We start from the raw sequence: 24,863 nt of genomic DNA, 5'->3' as shown, positions 1-24,863 counted from the left end.
ACAACTCAAAGAATGTAATCAGTGTCACTGAATTGTACCTGTGGAAACTGTAGTAAAGACTATGTTCTGTTGCATATATTCTCAACAACAACAAAATAAATAGAATACCTACAATGCCAAGTATCAACAAGGATGTGGAACAACTGGAAATGAGTTCATATGTCCACTAAAAGACATGCACAGAATATTCATAGCAGCTTCATTCATAGTAGCCAAAAATTGGGAACAATCCAAATGCCCAACAACAGTTGACTAGATGAATAAATTATGGTCTATTCATAAAATGAATATTACACAGCAGCGAAAAAGAATGGACTACTACTGAGTCAATACAACATGGATAAATCTCATAGACATAGGGTTGAGCAAAAGAAGCCAGAAAAAGAGAACATACTGTTTGGTTCCATTTATATGAAGTTCCAAGTAGATGCAAAACTAAGTCTATGGGGACAAGTTAGAATATTACTTACCTCTTGTGGAAAGGTATTGAATAGGAGGGGGCCTGCCGAGCCATGTGAGGTGTTGAAAATATCCTATCTCTTGATCTAGGGGAGAGGCTCCACAGGTGTCTAGATACGTAAAGTTTCATCGAGTTGTATTATTGAGATTTGTGTACTTTATTATTTACATCAATGAAATAAAAAACACATATACACAAAATCAATAAATATTTAATGTAAATAAGAAATGAAGGGGGAATTTTTTAAATTTGGAAAATACTGGATCAATTTCAACAAGATGAAATTGTGTTCACTTAGTGAAACTTAAGGTCACATTTATATGATGCCAAATGTCTGGATCTTTGGAAATACCCAAAAAACTACTTGAAATGGTTTTCATAGTCATCCCACTAGTTGGTAATATATAGATCCAGCCTTGAGTCTGCTGAAGCAGTGATGATAGAATCACAGTATCCAGGAAACTCTTCCCTCCTCCTTCTCACCAAAATAAAAAGGAAAAAGGGGGGCTGCCAAGCTGAGAGAGACTGTTTTATTCCTGTTAGTGTAGGTCACGATGAGCCCTGGTGGGAAGGTGGTCAAGCGCTCCTCTGCTAACTGAAAGGTCAGCTATTTGAATCCATCAGCTGCTCTGTGGGAGAACGATGTGGCAGTCTCCTTCTGTAAAGATTTACAGCCTTAAAGACTTCACCAAAAGAGTGAAAAGAGAACCTACGGACTGGGAAGAAAAATTCGGCTATTGCAAATCCGACAAAGGTCTAATTTCTAAAATCTACAGGAAAATCCAACACCTCTACAACAAAAAGACAAATAATCCAATTTAAAAATGGGCAAAGGAAGTGAACAGACACTTCACCAAAGAAGATATTCAAGCGGCCAACAGACACATGAAGTGCTCCAGATCACTAGCCATTAGAGAAATGCAAATCAAACCACAATGAGATACCATCTCACCCCGGCATTATTGGCACGAATCAAAAAAAAAGAAAGTAACAAATGTTGGAGAGGCTGCGAGGAGATTGGAACTCTTATGCACTGCTGGTGGGAATGCAAAATGGTACAACCGTTTTGGAAAACAATATGGTGCTTCCTTAGAAAGCTAGAAATAGAAATACCATATGATCCAGCAATCCCACTCCTAGGAATATAACCTAGAGAAATAAGAGCCACATGAATAGGTATATACACACCCATGTTCAGTGCAGCATTGTTCACAATAGCAAAAAGATAGAAACAACCTAGATGCCCATCAACAGATGAATGGACAAAAGAACTATGGTATGCACACACAATGGAGTACTAGGCAACGATCAGAAACAATGATGAATCTGCGAAGCATCTCACAACATGGATGAATTTGGAGGGCATTATGCTGAGTGAAATAAGTCAATCACAAAAGGACAAATACTGTATGAGACCACTACTGTAAAGATTCATGAAAAGGTTTACACACAAAAAGAAACAATCTTTGATGGTTACGAGGGAGGGGAGAGGTGAGGATGGAAAGACACTAAATAGACAATAGATAAGTGGTAACTTTGGTGGAGGGTAAGACAGTACACAATACTGGGGAAGCTAGTACAACATGTATGAGGCAAGGTCATGGAAGCTCCCTAGACTCATCCAAACTCCCCGAGGGACTGAATTACTGGGCTGAGAGCCGTGGGGACCATGGTCTTGGGGAACATCTAGCTCAATTGGCATAACTAATTTATAGAGAATATGTTCTACATTCTACTTTGGTGAGTAGCGTCTGGGATCTTAAAAGCCTGTGAGCAGCCATCTAAGATACTCCACTGGTCTCACCCCTTCGGGAGCAAGGAAGAATGAAGAAAACTAAGACACAAGGGAAAGATTAGTCCGAAGGACTAATGGACCACAACTACCACGGCATCTACCAGACTGAGTCCAGCACAACTAGATGGTGCCCGGCTACCACCACTGACTGCTCTGACAGTTATCACAACAGAGGGTCCCCGATGGAGCTGGAGAAAAATGTAGAACAAAATTCCAACTCACAAAAAAAGGCCAGACTTACTGGCCTGACAGACTGGAGAAACCCCAAGAGTATGTCCCCCAGACACCCTTTTAGCTCAGTAATGAAGTCACTCCTGAGGTTCACCTTTCATCCAAAGATTAGACAGCCCCATAAAACAAAATGAGACTAAAGGGGCACACCAGCCCAGGGGCGAGGACTGGAAGGCAGGAGGGGTTAGGAAAGCTGGTAATGGGGAACCCAAGGTATAGAAAGGAGAGTGTTGACATATCCTGGGATAGTTAACCAATGTCATAAAACAATATGTGTACTAACTGTTTAATGAGAAGCTAGTTTGTCGTGTAAACCTTCATCTAAAGTACAATAAAAAGAAACAAATAAATAAAAATTAAAAAAAAGATTTACACCCTTGGAGACCCTATGGGGCAGTTCTATCCTGTCCTATAGGGTTGCTGTGAGTTGGAATCGACTCAATGGCAGTGAGTTTTTTAGTGTAGGTTGTTATGTTTGGGATACTTCGACTCTTCCTGGGGAAAGGGTGGAAGATTCACTTATTAGGCAGAGAAGATGTGGCAATGTTTGATTAAAAATAGAAATCCTACCTAACATAACATTGTGCGTTTTCTGTTAGCAAACTTCGAAAAGATTATCCTTCCAAAATCCTGATCAACCTGTGCACAGCGCTACTGATGCTAAACATGATGTTTCTGGTCAATTCCTGGTCAGCATCATTTCAGAAAGTGGGACTTTGTATCACAGCTGCAGTGGCTCTTCATTATTTCCTGCTCGTCTCTTTGACATGGATGGGCCTGGAGGCAGTCCACATGTATTTTGCTCTAGTCAAAGTCTTCAATATATACATCCCAAATTACATCCTTAAATTTTGTCTAGTTGGTTGGGGTAAGTAAATCTGCCATTGTCCTTGATGTCTCTGATTTAAGCCTGTGTATCTTTCTAATTCTAGCTCTATTAGACAAATCACTCAGGAGCAAATTCTATTATTATCATAGGTAAGGAAATAAGGATTGATTTATGGGTATTTGGGTGTGCATCTTTTTTCTGCCTATTTTTCTCTATAAATTTAACTTTTAACCTTTACAGTGGGTAATTGGTTCACAAATATGTATTGAGCACCTGCTAAAATATACTATGCTAAATTCTCGATCTACAGTAGTGAACTGTCAGATATGATCTGTCCCTTCACAGAAGTTACAGTCTCAACAAATACTTACTGATATAACAGCTAACACTTAGGTAGCACTTACATGTGCCAGATACTGTTCTAAGCGTTTTACATACTCATTTATGTACCTCTAACAATGTCTCTATAAGAGAGGTTCCATCATTATACCCATTGAATAGATGAGGACACTGAGGCACAGGGAGATTAGGTAATTTGCCAAAAACCACAAAGCTAGTAAGTAGCAGAACTGGGCTTTGAACCAGGGAGTCTACCTCCATAGTTTGTACTTTTAGCATCTATCATACAGCGATATGGTTTAAGGGAGAGTTAAAATGTGTGAAAGGGTGCTGGGTCAGACTTGACCTAACTCTCACCCCTCCTCCTGACAATGGATATCACTTCTGCCTTGTGGAAGAAGTCAGGGCTGGAACCCAGAATGAATAGCTCCCAGTGTAAATGGCATTTCATTGGCTTACTTTCCTGTATTTCTAACTGACATGGTCAGCTCAGCTCCTTTTTCCCATTGACGTGCTCGGCTACTAACCTAAAGGTCTACGGTTTGAACCCACCAGCCGTTCCATGAGAACGATGTGGCAGTCTGCTTCTGTAAAGGTTATAGCCTTGGAACCCCTATGGGGCAGTTTTATTCTGTCCTAGAAGGTTGATATGAGTCAGAATAGACTCGACAGCAATGGGTTTGATTTGTATTCAAAACAGATTCTGGGTTCTGAAAATGTATGGGATACATAAAGCCAAAGCAGTTGTCCTTGAGCCAGCTCCACCTCATGGCGTTCCCATGTGTTGCAGAGTAGAGCTGTGCTCCATAGGGTTTTCAATGGCTGATCTTTCAAGTAGATCACCAAGCTTTTCTTCCAAGGCCCTCTGGGCGGACTTGAACCTCCAACCTCTTGTTGTAGCAGCCAAGTGCCCTAACCATTTGTACCACCCAGGGACTCCGGGGGATACATAAGAGTTGTGTTTTATGTGGGGTACATAGGAAGATAGATTTTACCTTTCACCTCCTTTGTAAAGACAATACCTTCCCAATTAGCTACTCATCCTTTTAATGAGTTCATTACCATAGTACATGCTTTTATTGGATACATACCCATTACCACTGCCGTCGAGTCAATTCCGACTCATAATGACCCTATAGGACAGAGTAGAACTGCCCCATAGGGTTTCCAAAGGAGCAGCTGATGGATTCAAACTGCCGACCTTTTGGTTAGCAGCCTAATGCTTAACCACTGCACCACCAGGGCTCCACTGGATACATAGTCAGTGGTATTATCTATGCTAATATGGGGAGCAGAGACAGGCAAATGCTAAACAAAGTGTAATCCAAAAAATTGTTTTAGTGCTCTCTGCAATGCTATTCGAAACACAGAACCAAAAGCAGTCAGTATGCCCTTTTGCTCGGCATTTCCCTCATCTTGACTCATCGGGAGGATTAAAAAGTGTTGTGGAAGAGGCTTCATGAACAATCCAAAAAGTGGATAACCGCATATGGCTAATTGTGAAAGGGCTGTCTGTATCACTCAGTCCTGGATTTCCTTCTCCTTCATCATCACTCAGTCTTAGCTTCCTCTGCAGACCCCTCCTCCTTCACTTGTTCCTTAAATGCTAGTGTCTCCCAGGCCTCAGGTCTTATCCCTTTGATCTTCTCACTCCACACACACTTCCTGGGTTACAGGGAGAGGCAGGAAAGGCTATGGCTTGTATTTGGAGGCAGGAGAAATCTGGGGAGTGTCAAGTACACACACAAGACAAGGCAAGACTAAGGTCAAAGTTCAGCCGATAAAGATAAAAAGAGCCACTTTTAGATTTGGTTTATCACATAGACAGTGAAAGGAAGAGCAGTTAAAGGTACCAGCTCCTGGAGATCTTTGTCCCACACAGTAAAAGGAACAATACCCAAACAAAAGAGACCAGATGACTGCAGCCTGAGTTGGTGGGATTCCTCATTGCTGAGGAGTCAGTTCTAGATTGTAGCTGTGTGGTTTTATATTTTTCAGCTCTATTCTAAGGGGAGGGGGCAGTGGTAGTTCAGTGGTAAAATTCTCGCCTTCCATGCAGGATACCCAGGTTGGATTCCTGGCCAGTGCACCTCATGCGCAACCACTACCCATTTGTCAGTGGAGCCTTGCGTGTTGCTATGATACTGAAAGGTTTCAGCACTAAGACAGACTAGGAAGGAAGGCCTGGCGATCTGCTTCCAAAAAACCAGCCATTGAAAACCCTGTGGAACACAACAGCCTGATCCTGTTGTACACGAGGTCACCATGAGTTGGGGCCGACTCTACAGCAGCCAACAACAGTCTGAAAGGGAAGGGCAGACAGCACCACACCTCATATGAACCTGGGAGGTGATGAGAAACTGTCTCATGACAGCCTCTCAGAGGAGATAGGGAGCCCAGTGGGAGATGGCCTCAGAGCAGCTCCTCAGGCCTCCCGTCCTCTTGTGTTGGCGGAAGATCACAGGGCACTCTGCCAAAGCTCAGATAAGCTTCGGTTCATGCCTTTGCCTGCGTGGACTATGGGGAAACATGCAAGGTCGCCAGGGTGCTCATTTCCCTACTGGAGTTTTAGTACATTAAGTATCAGACAAATGCAGTAATGGTAAGGAAAATCGATATCAGCGTCTGTATATGTCTGAAGCTCTGCATTCCTAATGCTAAAGGAACCTGTTGAAAAGGGTTTTTTTTTTTTTTTCCATTTCTTTTCTTTATTTAAATCCCTGTCCGAGGCAGTAAATTTGTCCATATTATGACAACCAACCAGTAGGGATCAATTGTTACTATTATTATCAAAGTGTAAATACAGCTTGAGGACCACCACGCAACTTCCATCCTAAATGTGAGGCATCCCTCCACCGCTTCCTTCCGACCTTCAACAGGTAGTTTTTAAACCTCTCCATCATGCCAGGCACTGTGCTAGGTGTGGGCTGTATAGATTTGAAGGGATTGTCCTGTTTATCATGGAATGGGATGGTGGAGGGGTTTTCAAGATACTTGGCACTCTCAGGAGCAGAAAGCATCTTACAAAACCCCTGAAATGTGTGTGTGTGTGTGTGTATTAGTTTCAAAGAAACACATATTTAGAAATAAAGAAAGAATGTAGGTTTTGCAGATATACATGAAATTGGATTTTTAAACCCTGTGTCTACACTCACATCACGTTTGACCGTTTTGACTGAACTGATTGCTTTATTATAGTCTAGCTGAATTGACTGGTCGTTAACTGGTTGATCTAGTCAAAACGTCAAACTAGTAACGAGTGTGGAAACAGCTTCCTTGTCAAAAAAGCAGTGAAGGCTAAAGCTAATTGCCTTTGCCCTTCCTTCAAGGTGACCCAGACAAAAAGATACAGTGAACCAAGGGGCAGTACTGAAAAGGAGACAACATTGCTGGCCCATCATCTGAGGAGAAATGCTCCATGAGAACTTGCATCCCAAGAAACGACATACTTCTATTGCCAAGTTGATTATTTTTGGCACTTGAGCTATTTTTAATAACCAGTGGGTGTTGCATTGGAGCCATTGGCATGCTGTTTAGTTGAGCAGATTGGAGAACTCCTAGACGTGTTTAACTTGGAAGAACTCAAAAACATTTTACCAACAATGGTATTTTGATGCCCATACATCTGTGGCTTATTTAAACGGTGTTTTAGAGTATCAGGGCCCACATTACTGATCAGGTACCTCCCCTGTTTCCTAATGGGATGTCTTTGGCTTCCTTACTCACTCTAGGAATCCCAGCTGTTATGGTGGCAATCATACTCAGTGTGAAAAAAGATCTGTATGGAACTCTGAGCTCAGGGACTCCATTGTAAGTACTGGCTTCTCTGCTTCTCTAAGGTGGAGGGGTGACTCTCTTCTCCTTCAGGGTATGGTGGGGTGTTCCTGTTCTGGGGTTTGCTCTTGACTTCGGCTTCAGGTAGACTCAGCCTTAGCCTTTCTTGCCTAAACACACTTGTGGCTCCACTCACGTAATGGTTAGGCTCCTGGGCTCTGTATGACCTTGGGCAAGTTACCTCACCTCTTACTTCCACTTCCTTCTCTGCAAAATGGAGATAATAATGTTTTCTCTTCATGTTGTGTGCCAATTAAAATGAGATCATGTATATAAAGTACTTAGCATGGTGCCATGGTGAGTGCTACGCATCTGGTAGCTATTATGATGACAGCTCACAGAATGTTGGAAGGAGTTGCAGGGGCCACTATAACTGAGACAAGTTGGAAAACCTTTTCTGCCCTTCAACAGCAAAGGTGTCCACTGACGAAGACCCATAGCTTTCCTTTGTAAACTGTCTCAGCTTTGTTGTCCTCTTGTTTCTTTATTTTTTGTTGATGTGTAAGCCCATCTCTTTGCTTCTCTCTTCCACAGTCACAAGAGAGTAACAATTCACTCCCCTCCACCTCTCCAGAACCTTCTTTTACAGGTGTGTAAATAGCTACTGGTAGTCCTTTAGGCTGCACAATTTCATTTTGCACTTTTGATTACTTTTTATTTACCCCTATCCATTCTCTTTATCGTTGTCTCTCAAATTCTCTTCCACTATAGATTTCCTCTCCTACTGGACTGGAATCAAATGCAGGAGGTCCTGCCACCAAGACCTACCCCCCGTCCCATCTTTCATATTGAGATGACAGTTTCTGGAGGGTCAAAATTATATTGCCCTCTTCAGCAGATGCTTTCTAATTAAAATTCCTTGTTATCCTTTCTCTCCCTCCCTTTATTCTTCCCTTCCTTCTCATCTCCCCCTTCTGACTTCCCTCCTCACCTATTTTGTGATTAAAGAGTCCCCAGTGTCTATCTAATGGTGATTCTTCCCCAAAGACCAAATGCAAAAGCAAAAACAAAAGCAAAATCAGGACAAAACCAACTCCCCTCACCCTCCCCCACCCCAAGGAAAGCCTTTTTATATGTGAATTGATTAGTAAGAGGCAGACTGCTCTAAGAGATTTTTAAAGATAATTATTTTCTGAAGAGGTAATACATGTACATGGTCTGAAATTCAAAAGAACAAAAAGGTAGAGGATGAAACTTAAGCCCCGCTCTCCATTCCCAGCTACCACGTTTCTCTCTCCAAATTCTTTGCTGTCCTGCCAAAGATGGTCTATGATTAGACACTCAAATTCGTATAGATATTCTTTTGCTCACTTTGGTACCCAAATGATAGATAGACACTGTTTGGCACCTTGCCCATCTCTTGGAGATTATTCTCTATCCAAACATATACAGCTGCCTCATTTTAAGAATTTTTTTATAACCTCCTTCAAGGCTGAAGATGATATTTAGGGAACCCTAAGTATTTGACTATATTAGGGAAATTAAATGCTGTTTTCTACTCCCTCCCAACACACAATACACACACACACACACACAAACTCACACATGCATGAAATTACCCACACCAACATGAATAACATAGCCAAACGGGATTTCCTGGGTCCCGTAAGCTACGTTGACATTAAGTTAAATTAGTCGTGATTGTCTGTGTTCAGAAATCAGCGATAGTGCCTCCAGTAATTGGAAATGTTATTAAATGAAGCATCTGTTCGTATGAACCACTGCATATTCCTTCTTTAATAGAAAAACGTGTAGCCGTTAATCAAGCCAGTGACCAGTGTTGCCTCTTGGAGTCCAAAGCGGTAGCTGTGGTGAGATGTTTAAAATACACATCATATTTTAAAGCAGTGCAATTAGAGCTGGCCTCTTTTTGTTGCGCTTTCATTAACTCTGATAATCTCATCATTGTTTGATATAGCTTTCAGAAAAGCCATTCATTGTTCATGTCCTTTTCCTGTGATATTTATCATGCAAAGCAGATTTCATCCTGCAAATAAAAGCTCAGGTGTGAAGTGGGGGGAGCCACTTTTGGGGAAAATACATAATTTGTTTTTCTACTGTTGAGGAAGAGAATAGTCTCTTAAGGAATTGAGCTGACAGGTTTCTGCATATGGAGGGCAGAAATATCCTCTAGGATTTCTGACTTGGCATTGGAAAGAACCCTGGACTGGGGGTCAGAAGACCAGGGTACACTCTGCCCCCAGAGTGAACTCCAGTCGGTTCATCTCTCTGGGTCTAAGTCTCTTCAAGTGAAATGAAACTGACTAGGTGATCTTCAAAGTCTCACTAAAAAGTATGAGTTTCTGTTTCTCTACCTCACAATGGCCTTCCCTTCTTTGTCTCTTACAGCTGTTGGATTAAGGATGATTCTATCTTTTACATCTCAGTTGTGGCTTATTTTTGCCTCATATTTATCACGAATCTCTTCATGTTCTGCGCTGTTATTGTTCAACTTAATTCTGTGAAAGCCCACAGCCAGAAGACTCGGAGGAAGATGATTCTGCATGACCTCAAAGGCATAACAAGCCTGACATTCTTACTCGGCCTCACCTGGGGGTTTGCCTTTTTTGCCTGGGGACCTGTGAGGATCCTCTTCTTGTATCTTTTTGCCATTTTTAACACCTTGCAAGGTAAATCCTACTTCTTTACCCTTTCCGTGGCTAGTTAGACGTCCGCCAACTCTTTTGTTGCTTTTGACGATAGTCTCACCTACCAGAGACTTGAGATATGCCATCGCCATCGAGTCGATTCCTACTCATAGCAACCCTATAGGATAGAGTAGAACTGCCCCAGAGGGTTTCCAAGGAGCAGCTGGTGGATTCGAATTGCCGACCTTTTGGTTAGCAGCCAAACTCTTAACCACTATGCCACCAGGGTTTCCAGAGACTTGAAAGAGGGAAAAAGTACTCCAAGAGGCCTCTACTCTCAATGAGTTGAAAGGCAGCCATGGGAAACATTAACAAGATGTTAGGATTTCATTAAATGAATACTCAGGGATGTAAAGAGAAGCCTGGATAGCTAACACAACTCCAGTTGTGGCAGCATTTTTACAGTATTCATTGCATCAACACATTGTGCTTGTAAATGTACGGATTAACACTCGTGTTGACATTTTGAAGTGTCCAATCCAATTGAACACAGTAACTACTGGACAGTAGAAGTATTAAGGTTTTGACCCCATAGACTCTGGCTGCATCAGGTATCCTAATACTGTGGGAAAGAGCCAGGCTAAGGAATTAAAGAATTGTAGAGGAATGAAGGTCAAAAGCAAAGAACAGTGGGCCAAGGGAAGAGACCAAGGTTCCAGTCTTGGCTTTGCTGCAAACCAACCTTGAGAAAGTCACCACAACTGGTTGAATTAGATGGTCCTAAGCTGTCTAAAAGGAGCCCTGGTGGTGCAGCGATTAGGTGCTTGGCTGCTAATCGGAAGGTCAGAGGTTCGAACCCACCAGCCACCCACTGGAGAAAGACGTAGTAGTCTACATCCTTAAAGATTTACAGCCTTGGAAACCCTATGGGGCAGTTCTATTCTGTCCTATAGAGTCACTTTGAGTCGGAATCAATTTGACAGTGATGTGTTAAGCTGTCTAAAGGTTCTATAGCTCTTTAATCTCTTTCCTGTTTTCTGGTGAAAGGAGCAAGTGATCAATGAGGTGATTAAATGATAAACCAAGATGGTATGAGAAGTAAAAGCTAGAGATCTGGTTAATACACCTCTCAATAATTGTTGATGTTTATTTAACCGGATTTTGTCTATTAAAAAATGTTGGGGGGAAGAAGCATGCGGAATGATTTCCTTAAAGTCTCAAACTCCACCCTATCTTCTCATCTTCGAGTTTGGCCCAGTCTGTTTGGGCTACTGGGGCAGGCTGAGTCAACTCAGGCAGTCCATTGAGTCAGGGTGTCCCTTACTGCTCTTCACTATTTATTTATTCAACAAACCCTTTCACCAAAGTACAGTCCACTAGTGAGCCCATGGGATGCTCTAGCAAGAAAAGGGTTCTTTGGTTAAAAAAGTTGACCATGTTGTAAATTATATTCCCCCATTCTTGGAATGGCATGATGTGTATTAGCATGATAAAAGCTCTGAGAAATTCTGCTGAAAAAAATTTAAAAACCTTTAAAAGTTTGTTTTAACCCAGTGTTTTTAAGATCTCAAAACCCTCTGTCCTTGTGGTTGTTAAGCCTGAGGAGGCTTGGGAGATGTGAATTGGTATGCATTCATTATATAACAGGCAATTTCGAAGTACTGGAGTCGGGGTGTGCCGGGGGGGCAATTTGGTGTAAGGCATGGTTTTGCTCTCATGTTTTATGACTCAAGAAACCATCTCATTTTAGAGCAATGAAGTGGATCAACTGAAACTTTCAGTCCTACCAGATTCTGCCAACCTTATACAGCCATATTCTGATTGGAATGTAAAAAGACACAAAAGATGTTGTTCTTCCATGTTCTATTTTTATTGTCCCTCTGATACCCAAACCAAACGCACTGCCATCGAGCCAATTCCAACTCATAGCGACCCTATAGGACAGAGTAGAACTGCCCCATAGGGTTTCCAAGGCTGTAATCTTTGCAGGAGCAGACTGCCATATCTTTCTCCCATTCCTCTGGTAGGAGGGATATAATTCTTAGGAACTCTCCACACCACTCTCACTTGGTCCATTTGAGGCTACCAGCACTTGATTGTATCCTAGAATGCTGACTGAGGTTCTGGTGATAGTTCTGTATTTTTCTTCCTGGCAAAGCTACCTGGCCTACACTGAAATACCCGGGTTAGAGCATGATGCTCTAACTTCAAAAACTCACCAGCTTTAGTGTAGAGTGTCTTACAAAAGTGCTTTTGGCTCACTAATTCTAAGAGAAATGTGATCAACCTGTGGAAAGAGGGATGAAAGGGAAAGATGACAAAAGAACAAGAAGGCAAAGCAGTTTAGAGCTTTAAGAAAGGAAAGGGGTGCTCCATTCCTACAGTGGAAGGGAAAGAGTATCTAAGCAGGTAGCCTACATGGATAGAAGCAGAATCCAATTAAGATCTTTTGAAGACTAAAACCAAAGTCCCATACATTCAGCATCAACAGAGCCAAGCTGTTTGTCAGACATGCTTTATATCAATCAATCACCAAACATTCATTGTTTTGCCTACAAGATAGGATGTGCCATGCCATCTTGTGGAGAGGGTGTTTTCAGAGCCCAGAGTTTCAAACTCAAGTTACACACACACACACACCCCCACACACACACACATTCCACACACCCCACACACACCCCACACAGACCACCCACCCACCCCCACACGACCCAAATAACCTCAAAACAAGAATTCAATGAAACAAGCCAATAATAACCATTTAAGATAGATGGCAAGCTCGAAATTCTGGCTGAAGGGGGTTGCCCTGTAGTCAGGTGTGAAAAAAAATTATGCTCATAATGAGCCCTTTGTGAAGGAGAGATGCACAAATAAAAATGCAGGTGACAAAACCCTGACATCTTCCTTCATGCCTGTGTTCTAGTGAGTAAGCAGATCAATCTGTTATTGGAAAGAAAAAGGAGGGCTGGCAGGTGGTGAGGGAGAGCTGGCAGGCGGCTCATTGGAATTCGCAGATTAACCTTTCAGTCTGCGAACTAACTAAACTCCATGCTGGAAATCGGACTGGGAAGAAAGTGCTTGAGGTCACTGGTGCCCCTCATTCGCGCTGAAGCTGGAGGGCTTTGACCTGCTCTGACACTGGGCCTCGCTGGCATCGGGTTGCTGCACACACCGCCTTCCATGTGGCTGCTGCTCGGAAAAAGAGAGAACGCCTCTGAACTCCTCACCACAGTTGTTTGGTGGCAAATGAAGAGAAAGCCCCTAGGGGAGTTAATGAGAGGAGTCATTCCATTTAGCCTCCAGGCTTGCTGCCTCCTACCTGGAATCCCAGAGTCTCAGGGCTGGGGCCAGGGAGCCAAGAGGCCCTTGAGTCAGACTTCCCTTTCCATGACAGTAAGTCACTGACTTCTGCTGGAAGCTCTCCAGGGATAGAGAATCCACCATCCATAAAGCAGAGCATTTAACTGCTAATCGGCTCTGATTCTTACCGGTGGTCCTTACCTGAGGGTAATATAGTGCAGTGGTTAAGACCTTGGCTCCACAGTCGGCCTGACACGTATCCTGTCCTGACACTGGCGGCTCCCTATGAGCTCTGTGGGTCTCCACTCTCTGGGTCAAGTTTACTACTTGGACTCCAGGATCTCTCATCTGTAAAAATGAGACTAATAGCACAATGCCTATTACATAGTCATCGCTTAGTAAACACTAGCTGGTTTGTTATAACATAGTTGTTCTGTGGTCACCATGAGTCAGAATTGGCCAAAACTGGTAGTTTGAAGCTTCCTCCCATTGCTCCTAGTTCTAACCTGGCAACCTCACGGAACAAGTCATGACAGTCCTTTCAGATCTGTGACTACAGCTATCATCTCGTCTCACCTTATGTTCGCCACTCCAAGTTTTCTTTTATCCAGATACAACATCCCAGCTCCTTCAGTTTTTCCTCAAGCCCATCGCTGTCCTTGTTCACTCTATTCTGGAATATTTCCATTTGCTATCATCCTCTTAAAATGCGGCATTCCACACTGAACATGGTGCTGGTGGAGGTATGGTCAAACCAGGGCAGACTGGCAGGAGACCGTCACCTGCTTCAGTCATGATTCTTTACTTCCACAAATGACTTAGCTGCAGTTAGCTTAGGGGGCATTTACTACTGACTTGTGCTCAGTTCGTAATGAGTTAAGACTGTTGCGATCCATCACTGATTATTTACCTTCAGCATAACTGGCCAATGTAGCGGTAAGCAGAAAGCTGTATAGAGAACAAAGGTTCCCAAATTGCACTTGGGCCAAAATAAATATTTTGAGGCCCGAGCAGATATTGCTAAGGTTGTAGAAGGCTGTGAGAGTTTGTGTAGCAAGTGCTTTGGGTTACTTCTGCCCCTTTTACCCCCAACTTTAGGAAATCCAATTGGCTCTCCAGGGCATTTGCAATCAGGGTCATCTTGAGCCTTCCCTTTATCTTCCAAGGAGATATTTTAGATGATAGTGGGATGATAAGTGGTCGGTATTACCAGTAGATACCTTCAGCACCTCCCTTCCACTTGCAGGACAAAATCAGGGCTTGCAGTGGAACTTTCCATACAGTAGAAATTGTGCCAAAGAGCAGGTGTATTCGTTATTTATTGCTGTGAAACAAATTACCCCAAAATTTTAACAGTTTAAAACAACAAACATTTATTATGTCATACAGTTTCTGAGGAACCTGTACATAGATCGAGAGGCAGTTGTTTGAACAGAACAAGGGGATACTGCGTGGTTTAAAGTCGAGAAAGGTGTGCGTCTGGGTTGTATCCTTTCACCATACCTGTTCGATCTGTATGCTGAGCAAATAATCTGAGAAGTTGGACTATATGAAGAAGAACATGGCATCGGGGTTGGAGGAAGACTCATTAACAACCTGAGATATGCAGATGACCCAGCCTTGCTTGCTGAAAGTGAAGAGGACTTGAAGCACTTACTGATGAAGACCAAAGACTACAGCCTTCAGTATGCATTGCACCTCAACATAAAGAAAACAAAAATCCTCCCAACTGGACCAATAAGCCACATCATGATAAACAGAGAAAAGATTGAGGTTGTCAAGGATTTCATTTTACTTGGATCCACAATCAATGCCCATGGAAGTAGCTGTCAAGAAGTCAAATAACACATTGCATTGCGTAAATCTGCTGCAGAAGACCTCTTTAAAGTGTTGAAAAGCAAAGATGTCACTTTGAGGACTAAGGTACACCTAACCCAAGCCATGGTATTCTCAACTGCGTCATATGCATGTGAAAGCTGGACAATGAATAAGGAAGATGGAAGAAGAATTGATGCATTTGAATTATGGTGTTGGTGAAGAATATTGAATATACCATGGACTGCCAAAAAACCGAAGAAATCTGTCTTGGAAGAAATACAACCAGAATGCTCTTTAGAAGCAAGGATGGTATGACTTTGTCTCGCTTACTTTGGACCTTTCATCAGGAAGGACCAGTCCCTGGAGAATGACATCATGCTTGGTAGAGTAGAGGGTCAGTGAAAACAAGGAAGACCCTTAAGGAAATGGATTGATACAGTGGCTGCAACAATGGGCTCAAACACAGCAACAATTGTGAGGATGGCATAGGACTGGGCAGTGTTTCATTCTGTTGTACATAGGGTCACTATGGGTCAGAACTGACTCGACAGCACCTAACAACAACAACACAGTTTCTGAGGGTCATGAATTCAGGAGCAGCTTAGTTGGTTGGCTCAGGGTCTCTCATGAAGTTGTAGTCAAACTGTTAGCCGGAGCTGCAGGCCTCTGAAGGCTTGACTGGGGCTGGAGGATCTGCTTCCAAGAAAGCTCACTCACATGGCTGTAGACTAGAGGTCTCAGCTACTCACCTTGTGGGCCTCTCCACAGGGCTGTCACTCTAGGGCGTCTTCAAGACAAACACTTGGCTTCCCCCAGAGTAAGTGATCCAAAAGAGAGAGCGAGCAAGTGAAAGAGTAAGAGGAAAGCCGCAATGTTTTTTATAACCTAATCTTGGAAGTGGCACACCATCACTTCTGTCATATTTTATTGGTGCATTGTGGGCAGGGACTACTCCAGGGTGTGAAAGCCAGAAAGTGGGGATAGTTGGGTGCCATCTTGGAGGCGCTGCCATAGCAGACCTGATCTCTCGTGCCCTAGGATAGACAGCAGCCCAGGGGGAAAACAGTGATTGACATAAAGTCTTGATACAGACCTTCCTGCCATCACTGCCTTTGGGAGGGTGGCTAGAAAGATGAGATCAGAATGCCAGTGGTGGTCCTGAGGTTCCTTGGAGATGGTATCGATGGTGGCAAGAACAGATCTGAGTCGGGGTATTGGCGACAGCTGGTGAGAGAAGCGGAAAAAAACTGACCTTTTTTCCTGGCTTAGGATTCCTCATTTTTGTGTTCCACTGTGCGATGAAGGAGAATGTGCGGGAGCAGTGGCAGATACACCTCTGTTGCAAGTGGTTTCGACTGGATAACTCTTCTGGTAAGATGCCACTTTGGGTAAGGTTTTGAATTTTACATTCTGTACAAAATGGATCCAATTAACTTGTCTCCTAACTGTAGTTCATACAGCATCAGCATTAAAATGAAGGTGTTTCCATGTCATAAAAATTATTTGTACTTTTGTGCTAAGACGAATGAAGTCAGATGAAGAATGTGACTTGGGCCATATTCTAACCGAGTGAATCTTCTCTTTTGGCCCAGATGCCTTGGGTTGCTTGTCCTGGCTGTCATCTCAGTCTCAATTCAATGAAAAAAATATTGATTGTGTGCCTACTGTGTGCTAGATACTGGATTTCAGGCACTTTCTGGAGCCCTGGTGGTGCAGTGGTTCAGAGCTCGGCTGCTAACCAAAAGGTCAGCAGTTCGAATCCACCAGCCACTCCTTGGAAGCCCTATGAGGCAGTTCTACTCTGTCTTATAGGATCGCTATGAGTCAGAATCAACTCGATGGCAACGGGTTTGGTGGTTTTTTGGTTTCTGGCCCGTAGCCAACAGTGGGTTGCATGAATATGGGAACGAGGAGTGGTGGTGGAGGTGGAAAGAACTTATCAGCATTCCTAAGATACCTGGCCGAGTGGGATGCCAGGGTGGACCGATGGCCCTTCCTGCAGAGTGGGAGTTGAGGGAACTCTGATAATTGCCTCTTACAACTGGCATTTCATTTGAGAATAGCTCCAGTCCCAGCAAACTAATTTTTTACCTGTCAAAAAGTTCTTCCATCCAACTCAGGCATCTTCTCTCAGTCCCAATCAAAGCCTGGTCTATAACCTTTAGGGAAGACAGTCCCTGTACTCTAAAATTCTTTAAGAAGTACAGAGATCCCTCTTCTGTACACTGGACATGCCAGTAGCCTGCCAGCCCTTGTGCCAGGCTCTAGGGAAAGTAGGGTATCCTTGGTAAGTGAGTTGGCTTTATCTGTACCACAGATTACAGTACAAACTTACTTCTCACAACTTCATAGAAAATCTGACTTCTAGAGGTACCCAGAGTAAACACTCTGTGCATTGAGCTTTATCAGTGTGCTTTTGATAGCGCTATTGAGGTACAATTTACATACCATAAAATCACTCATTTTAACTGTAGAGTTTTGATGAGTTTTATATTTTAACTTTTTGGATGTCATTTCAGATGTGAGCAGCAGATGTGGGCTGAATGTTGGCTATAAACAGGAGAAGTCGAGGAAAACCTTTGAACACAAATTGTTGACCCCGTCCCTCAAGTCGACTACAACTAATTCCACTTTCAAATCTTTAGGCTGCACACAAGGCACTCCTTCAGAAATAAGCTTTCCCAGTGGTGAGGAAAAAAAAAAAAAGGCTAGCCGTCTACACTGATATTCCAGAGATATCGAATTAACGTGAGGCTACGTACTTGGTCTTGATAGATGCTTCCCCTTCAAAACTAAATGCACATGTGCATGTATATACTTGGGCTCTTTCTTGGAGGAGGTGTGGATAGACACCTAGTGAACTTAATATGTATAAATCTGATGAATTATTAGTACCAATGGAGGAGAGAAGAGATTGGAGGTTAAAAAATTTATGGGTAATCGAAAATAATTTGTAACAGACTGTTAAAACCAAAGGTCCCTGGGTAGTGCAAATGGCTTGCACTTGGCCACTAACTGCAAGTTTGGTGGTTTGGGCCCACTTACCAGTGCTGTGGAAGAAAGCCCTGGTGATCTGCTTCCATAAAGATTACAGCGAAGAAAACCTTATGGAGCTCAGTTCTACTCTGTAACACATGGGGTTGCCATAAGTTGTAATCAACTCAACAGCAACAGGTTTGGTTTGGTTAAAACCAAAAGAAACCTTAGACATTGTCTAGGCTTATCCCCTAATTTTACAGATGAGGAAACTTAAGTAGGGGTAAAAATGACTTATGGACAGTTACTCAGCCCATCGGCAGCAGAACTGGGGCCAGAACTCTGGTCTTCTGGCTTCCAGGCTAAAGCTCATTGCACCACACCAGGAAAACCCTCTCAACTACATATCATTCTTACATTCTCACCTCCTTCCATAAGAAGTCATATTCCTAAATGCAGACACAGATATTGAGGTAGGGATGGGGTTTTGGGAGGGAAAGTGGAGGGAAAGAATAGGTCTAAAGTAAAGAGAGAAGCAGAGTGAGGAAGAACTTGAGTTAATGTTTTGATGATTCAGTTCCATGCTTCCAATTAGATGATGGTGCTATGGACTTTGGTTGCCTGTCTTTCTTTCTTTCTCTTTTATGGCTGCCTTTCTAAAAGACCAAAGTAGGCTCCAGTTCATACACACAGACCACCTTTGGTGGCCTGGCTGTAGTCATTCTCCCACCTTTTCAGTACTGGTGGTAGGTCTGCCTCATTCATGTGTATTTTTCACTATATTGGCTCAAAACAACAGTTGTATTTCCAAAGGCTACAGCCTACCTAGAAGCAGCATGGTGTACAAAAAAACACTGAGCTTAGAGTCAAAATGCTTTTGGCTCAATTCCAGCTCTCTCACTTAGTCTGTGACTTTGGGCACATCACTTCCCTGCTTGGAGCTACATTCATTCTACTTTCAGCACGAGGGGGCTAGACTGGATCATCTTCAAAGTGTCTTCCAGCTTCAGGACGGCATGAGGCAACACTGTTTTCTAGTTTAGGACTGGTTGACTAGCGCATGGAGTCTCATTCTCCGTCTCTGTATGGGAAAGTTAGTGGTTCACATGCAAAAACCTTTCCCTGACCATAGGAGTCCATCAAACTCTCGCCAGCTAACTTGCAGATATATTCTGGTGTTCATATGGAGGTACTGGGGAGCCACAGCATATGGAAGGTATGGCATGTGCCAGCTCCTTAGTAGATTACAGTTGAGGCTGGTTAGGAAGCTCCCCTGCTGTTCCTGGGGGATATTGTTTCATTAGCAAATACACAGTCCAGAGGCATACCTGTTGTACTTTGGAGGAGAAGTAGCAAACATCATGTCCAGGATTTTAATGTTGTACGACGCATTAGACCTGGAGAGCCAAGTGGCCCGGGGCCCGCACTGAGGTGTTCAGTCAGTTGTGACAGACAAATGTGCCAGTGGGGCAGATAGCCCAGCCTCTTGGGCCATGGGTTCTAAAATGGCAATCTGGATGCTGCCATCAAACTTGTGGCCAAAAGCTCAATTACATTAGCACAGAGTGAAAAAATAACAACCTCTGTACTGCTAGGCACTCTCAGGCTTGAGAAACAGCCAAACCTTCAGAGCAAGAACATGAAATTCATAGGGGATATAGATGTGTGTGTTCCCATTTTGTGTTGTCAGTTCCTGGAGGCCCCCAAGATTTGTCCATGAATATCCTCCCCTTGGTTAAGGTCCTTATATTCCATTGCCTGTTATTCACAATGCAGGAAGCATATATTTACGTTTGTGATTGCCTAAACTCTGCTGTCAGGATGAATTAATTCACCCTGAATTTACATGAAACTATCCAAGGAAAGCCCTGCAACCTTCACTTTCTTCTGAATTCCTTTATTCATTCCTTCATTCAATAAAATTTCTTACGCTGCTACTATGTGCAAAGTCCCTGATGCCACAGCTGAAAACGTTTTCTTTTTTTCCTTTGATGCAGATGGCTTTGATGAAGACCCCTTGAGTTGTGAAGTTGTGGCTAACTGTGGGAGAAGCATATTACCTGTGGAAATCAAAATGAATTCCATTCATGAACAAAGATTTCTTCAATACTTCCCAGCAGAGATACCATCCCCCCTCCCAGATTGGGGGAAGTTTTGAATTTGTGAAACAACCTGCTCTGACTTCCTATTCTAAGTATTAATTCGGAAGGGTCAGAATGAGATAGCAGTTAGTGAATATTAAAGTCAGAATAATTCTCTTATTTGCTGATGTAGTTTTTTCTTCTTTTAAATAAGATTTGAACCTATAGTTATGACAGGGGAGAAATGTCTGCAACCTTGGAGATCTTATGTTTCAAAACTGTAAGTGTCAGACACTAGTCTACAGGACAAATAGTCTACACAAACCACAGCCTCATCTACCCTGAGACCAGAAGAACTAGATGGTGCCTGGCTACCACTACCGACCGTTCTAATCAGGGCCACAATAGATGGACCGTGATAGAATAGCAGAAAAATGTGGAACAGACCCTCAAATTCCTAAAAAAACAAAAACAGAAAACCAGACCTATTGGACTGGTTGAAACTGAAGGACTCTCTGAGACTATTTGCCTGAGATACTCTTCAAACCTTGAACCAAAACTAACCCCTGAGGTCACCTTGTAGCTAAATAACAAATTGGCTCAAAAAATAATGAATATCACCCATAATTACTGTGCTTCATCAAAAAATCACCTATATGAGATCATATGGTTAACAATTACTTTAAAACAAAGACAAGAATGTAACGGGGCAGGGAAACTAGATTAATGGAAATGGAACAACCAGAATGGAAATAGTGGGACTGTTCATGCATTGTGAAGAGTGTAACCAGTGTCACTGAACAACTTGTATAGAAATTGTTAACTGGGAAACTAAACTGCTGTGTAAACCTTCATCGAAAACACAATAAAAAAAACCCACCAAACCCATTGCCGTCTAAAATATTATTAAAAAAAAAAAAAGTTAGTGTCCATATCCTAAAAGAAAAAAGTCAAAACCAGGGTCCTTACTGCCCTGGGAGCAAAATAATTTCAGGTGGTCAAAGTGGCAAAGCACCCAGTCTGATGCTCAAGGGAAAGTAGATAGGAAGAGCCACAAGGCCATACCTTTTGGAAGAAAACTCTGCCCTGTTGGCCTGTCATGACAAAGCACCTGAAATCCTCATTATTCAAGTCACCCCTTTGATTGAAGCCCTTTATTAAAATGTAAACATGTTTTGTGAAAAGGGTAGCCCATCAATTCTCAGACACCCATGCATTCCTCAGTGGGGATTAATTTCTCAGTCAAGACAGCCCCTCAGGGAATAGCAAGCAAGATCCTGAGGAAAGTAATAGAACACAAATTGTCTGAAGTTGATGGTTCTTCCTAGGGAGGAAAGAACAGGTCAGGGTAAGCAGGGCAGTGAGGGGATGGGGGCAAGAAGGGTCCCCAAAGGCAACAAAGTGAGCACTGAAGGTGAATTTTGCCTACTTTATGCTCTGTTGCTAAGAATGATGGGAAACCATCTTAATCCCATCCCAAATACTGTCTCTGAGGCTTCCAGGCCAGGCAGGTTGCTCACATTTGTCCTTGAGTAGAAAGGAGTAAAGAGATGAACATTTTGGAAGGATATACAAGAAACTGGTATCTGTGGTTGCCTTCAGGAAGAGGAACTGGGTATCTGGGGGTAAGGGAAGATGAATGATTTACTTTTCATCCTATATCTCTTTGTATCTTTTGAATCTTGTAATGAGAGAGCATATTACCTCTTCAAGAAATAAATAAATGAATACATAAAGAAGATCAGACCTTGCCAATGAGAAAGAAAAATAAACTCCTGGTTTTCAATATAAATCAAGTCCCCCAATACCTGTGTAGTGTGGATGATGCAGTAGGCTGTGGAGACAGCAGAGCTGGATTCAGACCCCAGCTCCACCACTTCCTTGTTGTGTGACCTTGGGAAGTAATAATAATAGTACATTCCTCATAGATAATTGAAGTGAGGCTTAAATGAGATGAGGTCTGTAAATTTTCTAGCACAGTGAAACACAGTACCTCCTTTCTTTTTCTAACCCCCACCCCCTCATATCTCACCCCCTCATGGCCCCACCCACCATGTCTACCCCCTTAAAGATACCACATTGGATCCTCTAAGCAAGATTTAACATTGGCTGCTAAATAGACTGGAGCACTGGTACCAGTCACTGGTGCAAAGCTCTTAGACTCTCCTTATCCCTCTACCATCCCACATAACATGAAAAAACTGTTGGTAGGTCCTTTAAAAAAATCCAGTTGCCTTTGAGTTGATTCCAACTTACAATGACCCCATGTGGGTCAGAGTAGAACTGTGGTTCATAGGGTTTTCAATGGCTGATTTTTCTCAAGTAGATAACCAGGCCTTTCTTCCGAGGTACCTCTTGGTGGACTTGAACCTCCAACCTTTCGGTTAGCACCTAAATGCGCTGACCATTTGCACCACTCATGGACTCCCAGGTATGCCCTTAAAAAAAAAAAACCATTGCTGTTGAGTCGATTCTGACTCATAGAGACCCTATAGGACAGAGTAGAACTGCCCCATAGGGTTTCCAAGGAGTGGCTGGTAGATTTGAACTGCCAACCTTTTGGTTAGTAGCCATAATTCTTAACCACTGTGCCACCAGGGCTCCAGGGAGGTCCTTAAGCCCCTAGATATCTACCATCAGAGTCAATCCCCTTGCCTATGAAATTTTGTTCTGAGGAACTCCCATATCCATTGTTTTTTTTTTATAGGGGAAGGTAAGTCTGTGAATATATGTGTGTGTGTGTATTTGGGAAGAGACTAACAGATGATGACCAAGGTGTCTTGAATGTTACAAAGTGTCTTCTAAATGACAATATTAAGTCACCTTCATACAAAAACAGATTTAGAAACAAGATTTGAGTATAATTAGCAAATCTACAAATAGATATGTTCTGCAAATGCTTTGATATTTGAGATCATTCTGGCTGTTAAAATGCCCATGCTTGCGCTTGTTTTCAGGGAGAACTAGGACCCCAATCGTTCTGCTGCTGCTGGAGTGGTGAATGTACAGCCTGTCTCTAACGACCTGCGCTCAAGAGCAGAAACACTAGTTGATAGAAAAGTTCATGATTTCCGCTAATTAGTAAAACATGAATTTTCCTCAGATTAGGCGACAGTTTGAAACTGCAGGAAAAATATTGATTAAACATCTTTCAGGCATGCTTTGGTTTGCTCTTTCTGGACCCACAAAATGGCTGACAATTGTGTGAAGACAGACCCAAGCAATTATGGAAAAGAGACCCTCGACTCTTTGGGCTGCTTCCAATCAACAATCAATCAACCTCCAAGTATTTATTGAGCCCTGATGTGGAGGGAGTCACACATGGCATACTTGGGCCACTACCTCCAGTGGCTGACTGTTTATCTGGAGAGGCCAGATAGACACTGAAATTGCCACCGATTGAAGCCAGCCTAGGATGGAAGAGAAGTGCTTCATGGGCAGGAAATTGTGCAGCGTTTAGTAGGCTGAGCGTGGAGTATTCCAGGTAGAGTAGAGGCAGCTTGGTTAAGGCAGGACTCCTTTTCTCAACACCGCAGGCAACTACGCTTTACTAAGCGCTGGTAGACAAATTTACATAGTTTCTTGGAACTTCAGGGCATGGACTCTGGTTTTCGGCACTCCACAGTGCCCTGGGTATCCTGCAGACAAGCTGGCAAACACTGATGTTACTAAATTCTCTCTGGGGTAAATTTGAGAACACTCCCAACCAGGATTCTAATACTGACTGTTTCATCAGAAGTCCCAAAGGTGACAGTGATCATCTGTGATGGCCCATCTCCCCTGCTCCCAGGCATATGGGAAGGCTGGGAATGGAAGGGTAGGGGGAGGTAAGGCTTGGATCTTCAACAGCTAAGGCTATGGTTAATCAGTTTCTAGTCCTGACCTTCAAGCATTTAGGGAACACAAGGAGCTAGGAGCAATGGAGGAAGGACCTACTTATACCTCTGTTGATTTAGCAAAACAAGTGAAATAGATTAAATTCATGCATATAATATCTGGCACCTCGCAGGCACTCCATAAATATTTATTGCGTGTATGAATGAATGAATGAATGGTCTAAAATACGTAAGAATATGAAATCAATGACTGACTTTCCCTAATCTAGGGTTTCTTATCTTAGTGCTGCATAAACCTATGTTCTCCACTAATTTATAAGCTTTATGAGGGCAAGAACCTTGTCTGTCTTGTTTACCTCTGTACTCGCAATGCCTAGCACAATGTTTCAGTCAAGGTTCTATGGTTGCCAGCAACAGAGACCAATTCTGGTTAGCCAATGAAAGGAAATCTATTGAAAGGATTTTTGGGAACTCAAATAATTTATGGGAAGGTGAAAGAACAGGACTTGAAAAAGAACAGAGGTCTACAAAGCATGAAGCAAAAAGATGGTCTCCTAGTAGGGAATACTTCTCATAAGGGCACCACTACCGGGCAGAATAAACAATGATTTCTTCCATCCTCATGTTAGTAGCTTAAGATTCAGCACCCCAAGGGATGGTTTCTTTTTGGCTGGGTGTAAGTTTTGTACTGTACTGAGCAACGAGGGGAGGGATGTGGCAGAAGAAATCTTCAGAAGCCCTTTGGTTTTTGTTTTTTTTTTTAAATTAATTTATTT

General features: G+C 42.8%; 1 protein-coding gene across 1 annotated transcript in view; it reads left to right on the top strand.

The window, feature by feature from the left end:
- Positions 1–20,898, top strand: part of LOC101340470 (adhesion G-protein coupled receptor G4) — a 72,994-nt gene extending 52,096 nt beyond the window's left edge. The window contains exons 13-18 of the mRNA XM_023735500.1: positions 3,086–3,354; positions 7,386–7,464; positions 9,838–10,118; positions 16,464–16,565; positions 17,714–17,881; positions 20,168–20,898. Of these exons, the coding sequence (XP_023591268.1) occupies positions 3,086–3,354; positions 7,386–7,464; positions 9,838–10,118; positions 16,464–16,565; positions 17,714–17,881; positions 20,168–20,328 (1,060 nt within the window). The 3' untranslated portion in view covers positions 20,329–20,898. The remainder of the gene's footprint in view (positions 1–3,085; positions 3,355–7,385; positions 7,465–9,837; positions 10,119–16,463; positions 16,566–17,713; positions 17,882–20,167) is intronic.
- The last annotated feature ends 3,965 nt before the right edge of the window (positions 20,899–24,863 follow it).

The sequence above is a fragment of the Trichechus manatus genome, unplaced genomic scaffold (genome assembly GCF_000243295.1).
Source record: "Trichechus manatus latirostris isolate Lorelei unplaced genomic scaffold, TriManLat1.0 scaffold00079, whole genome shotgun sequence".
NCBI lineage: Eukaryota > Metazoa > Chordata > Mammalia > Sirenia > Trichechidae > Trichechus > Trichechus manatus.
The sequence above is the reverse complement of the archived record's forward strand: the minus strand, read 5'-3'. Positions and strand labels throughout refer to the sequence as shown.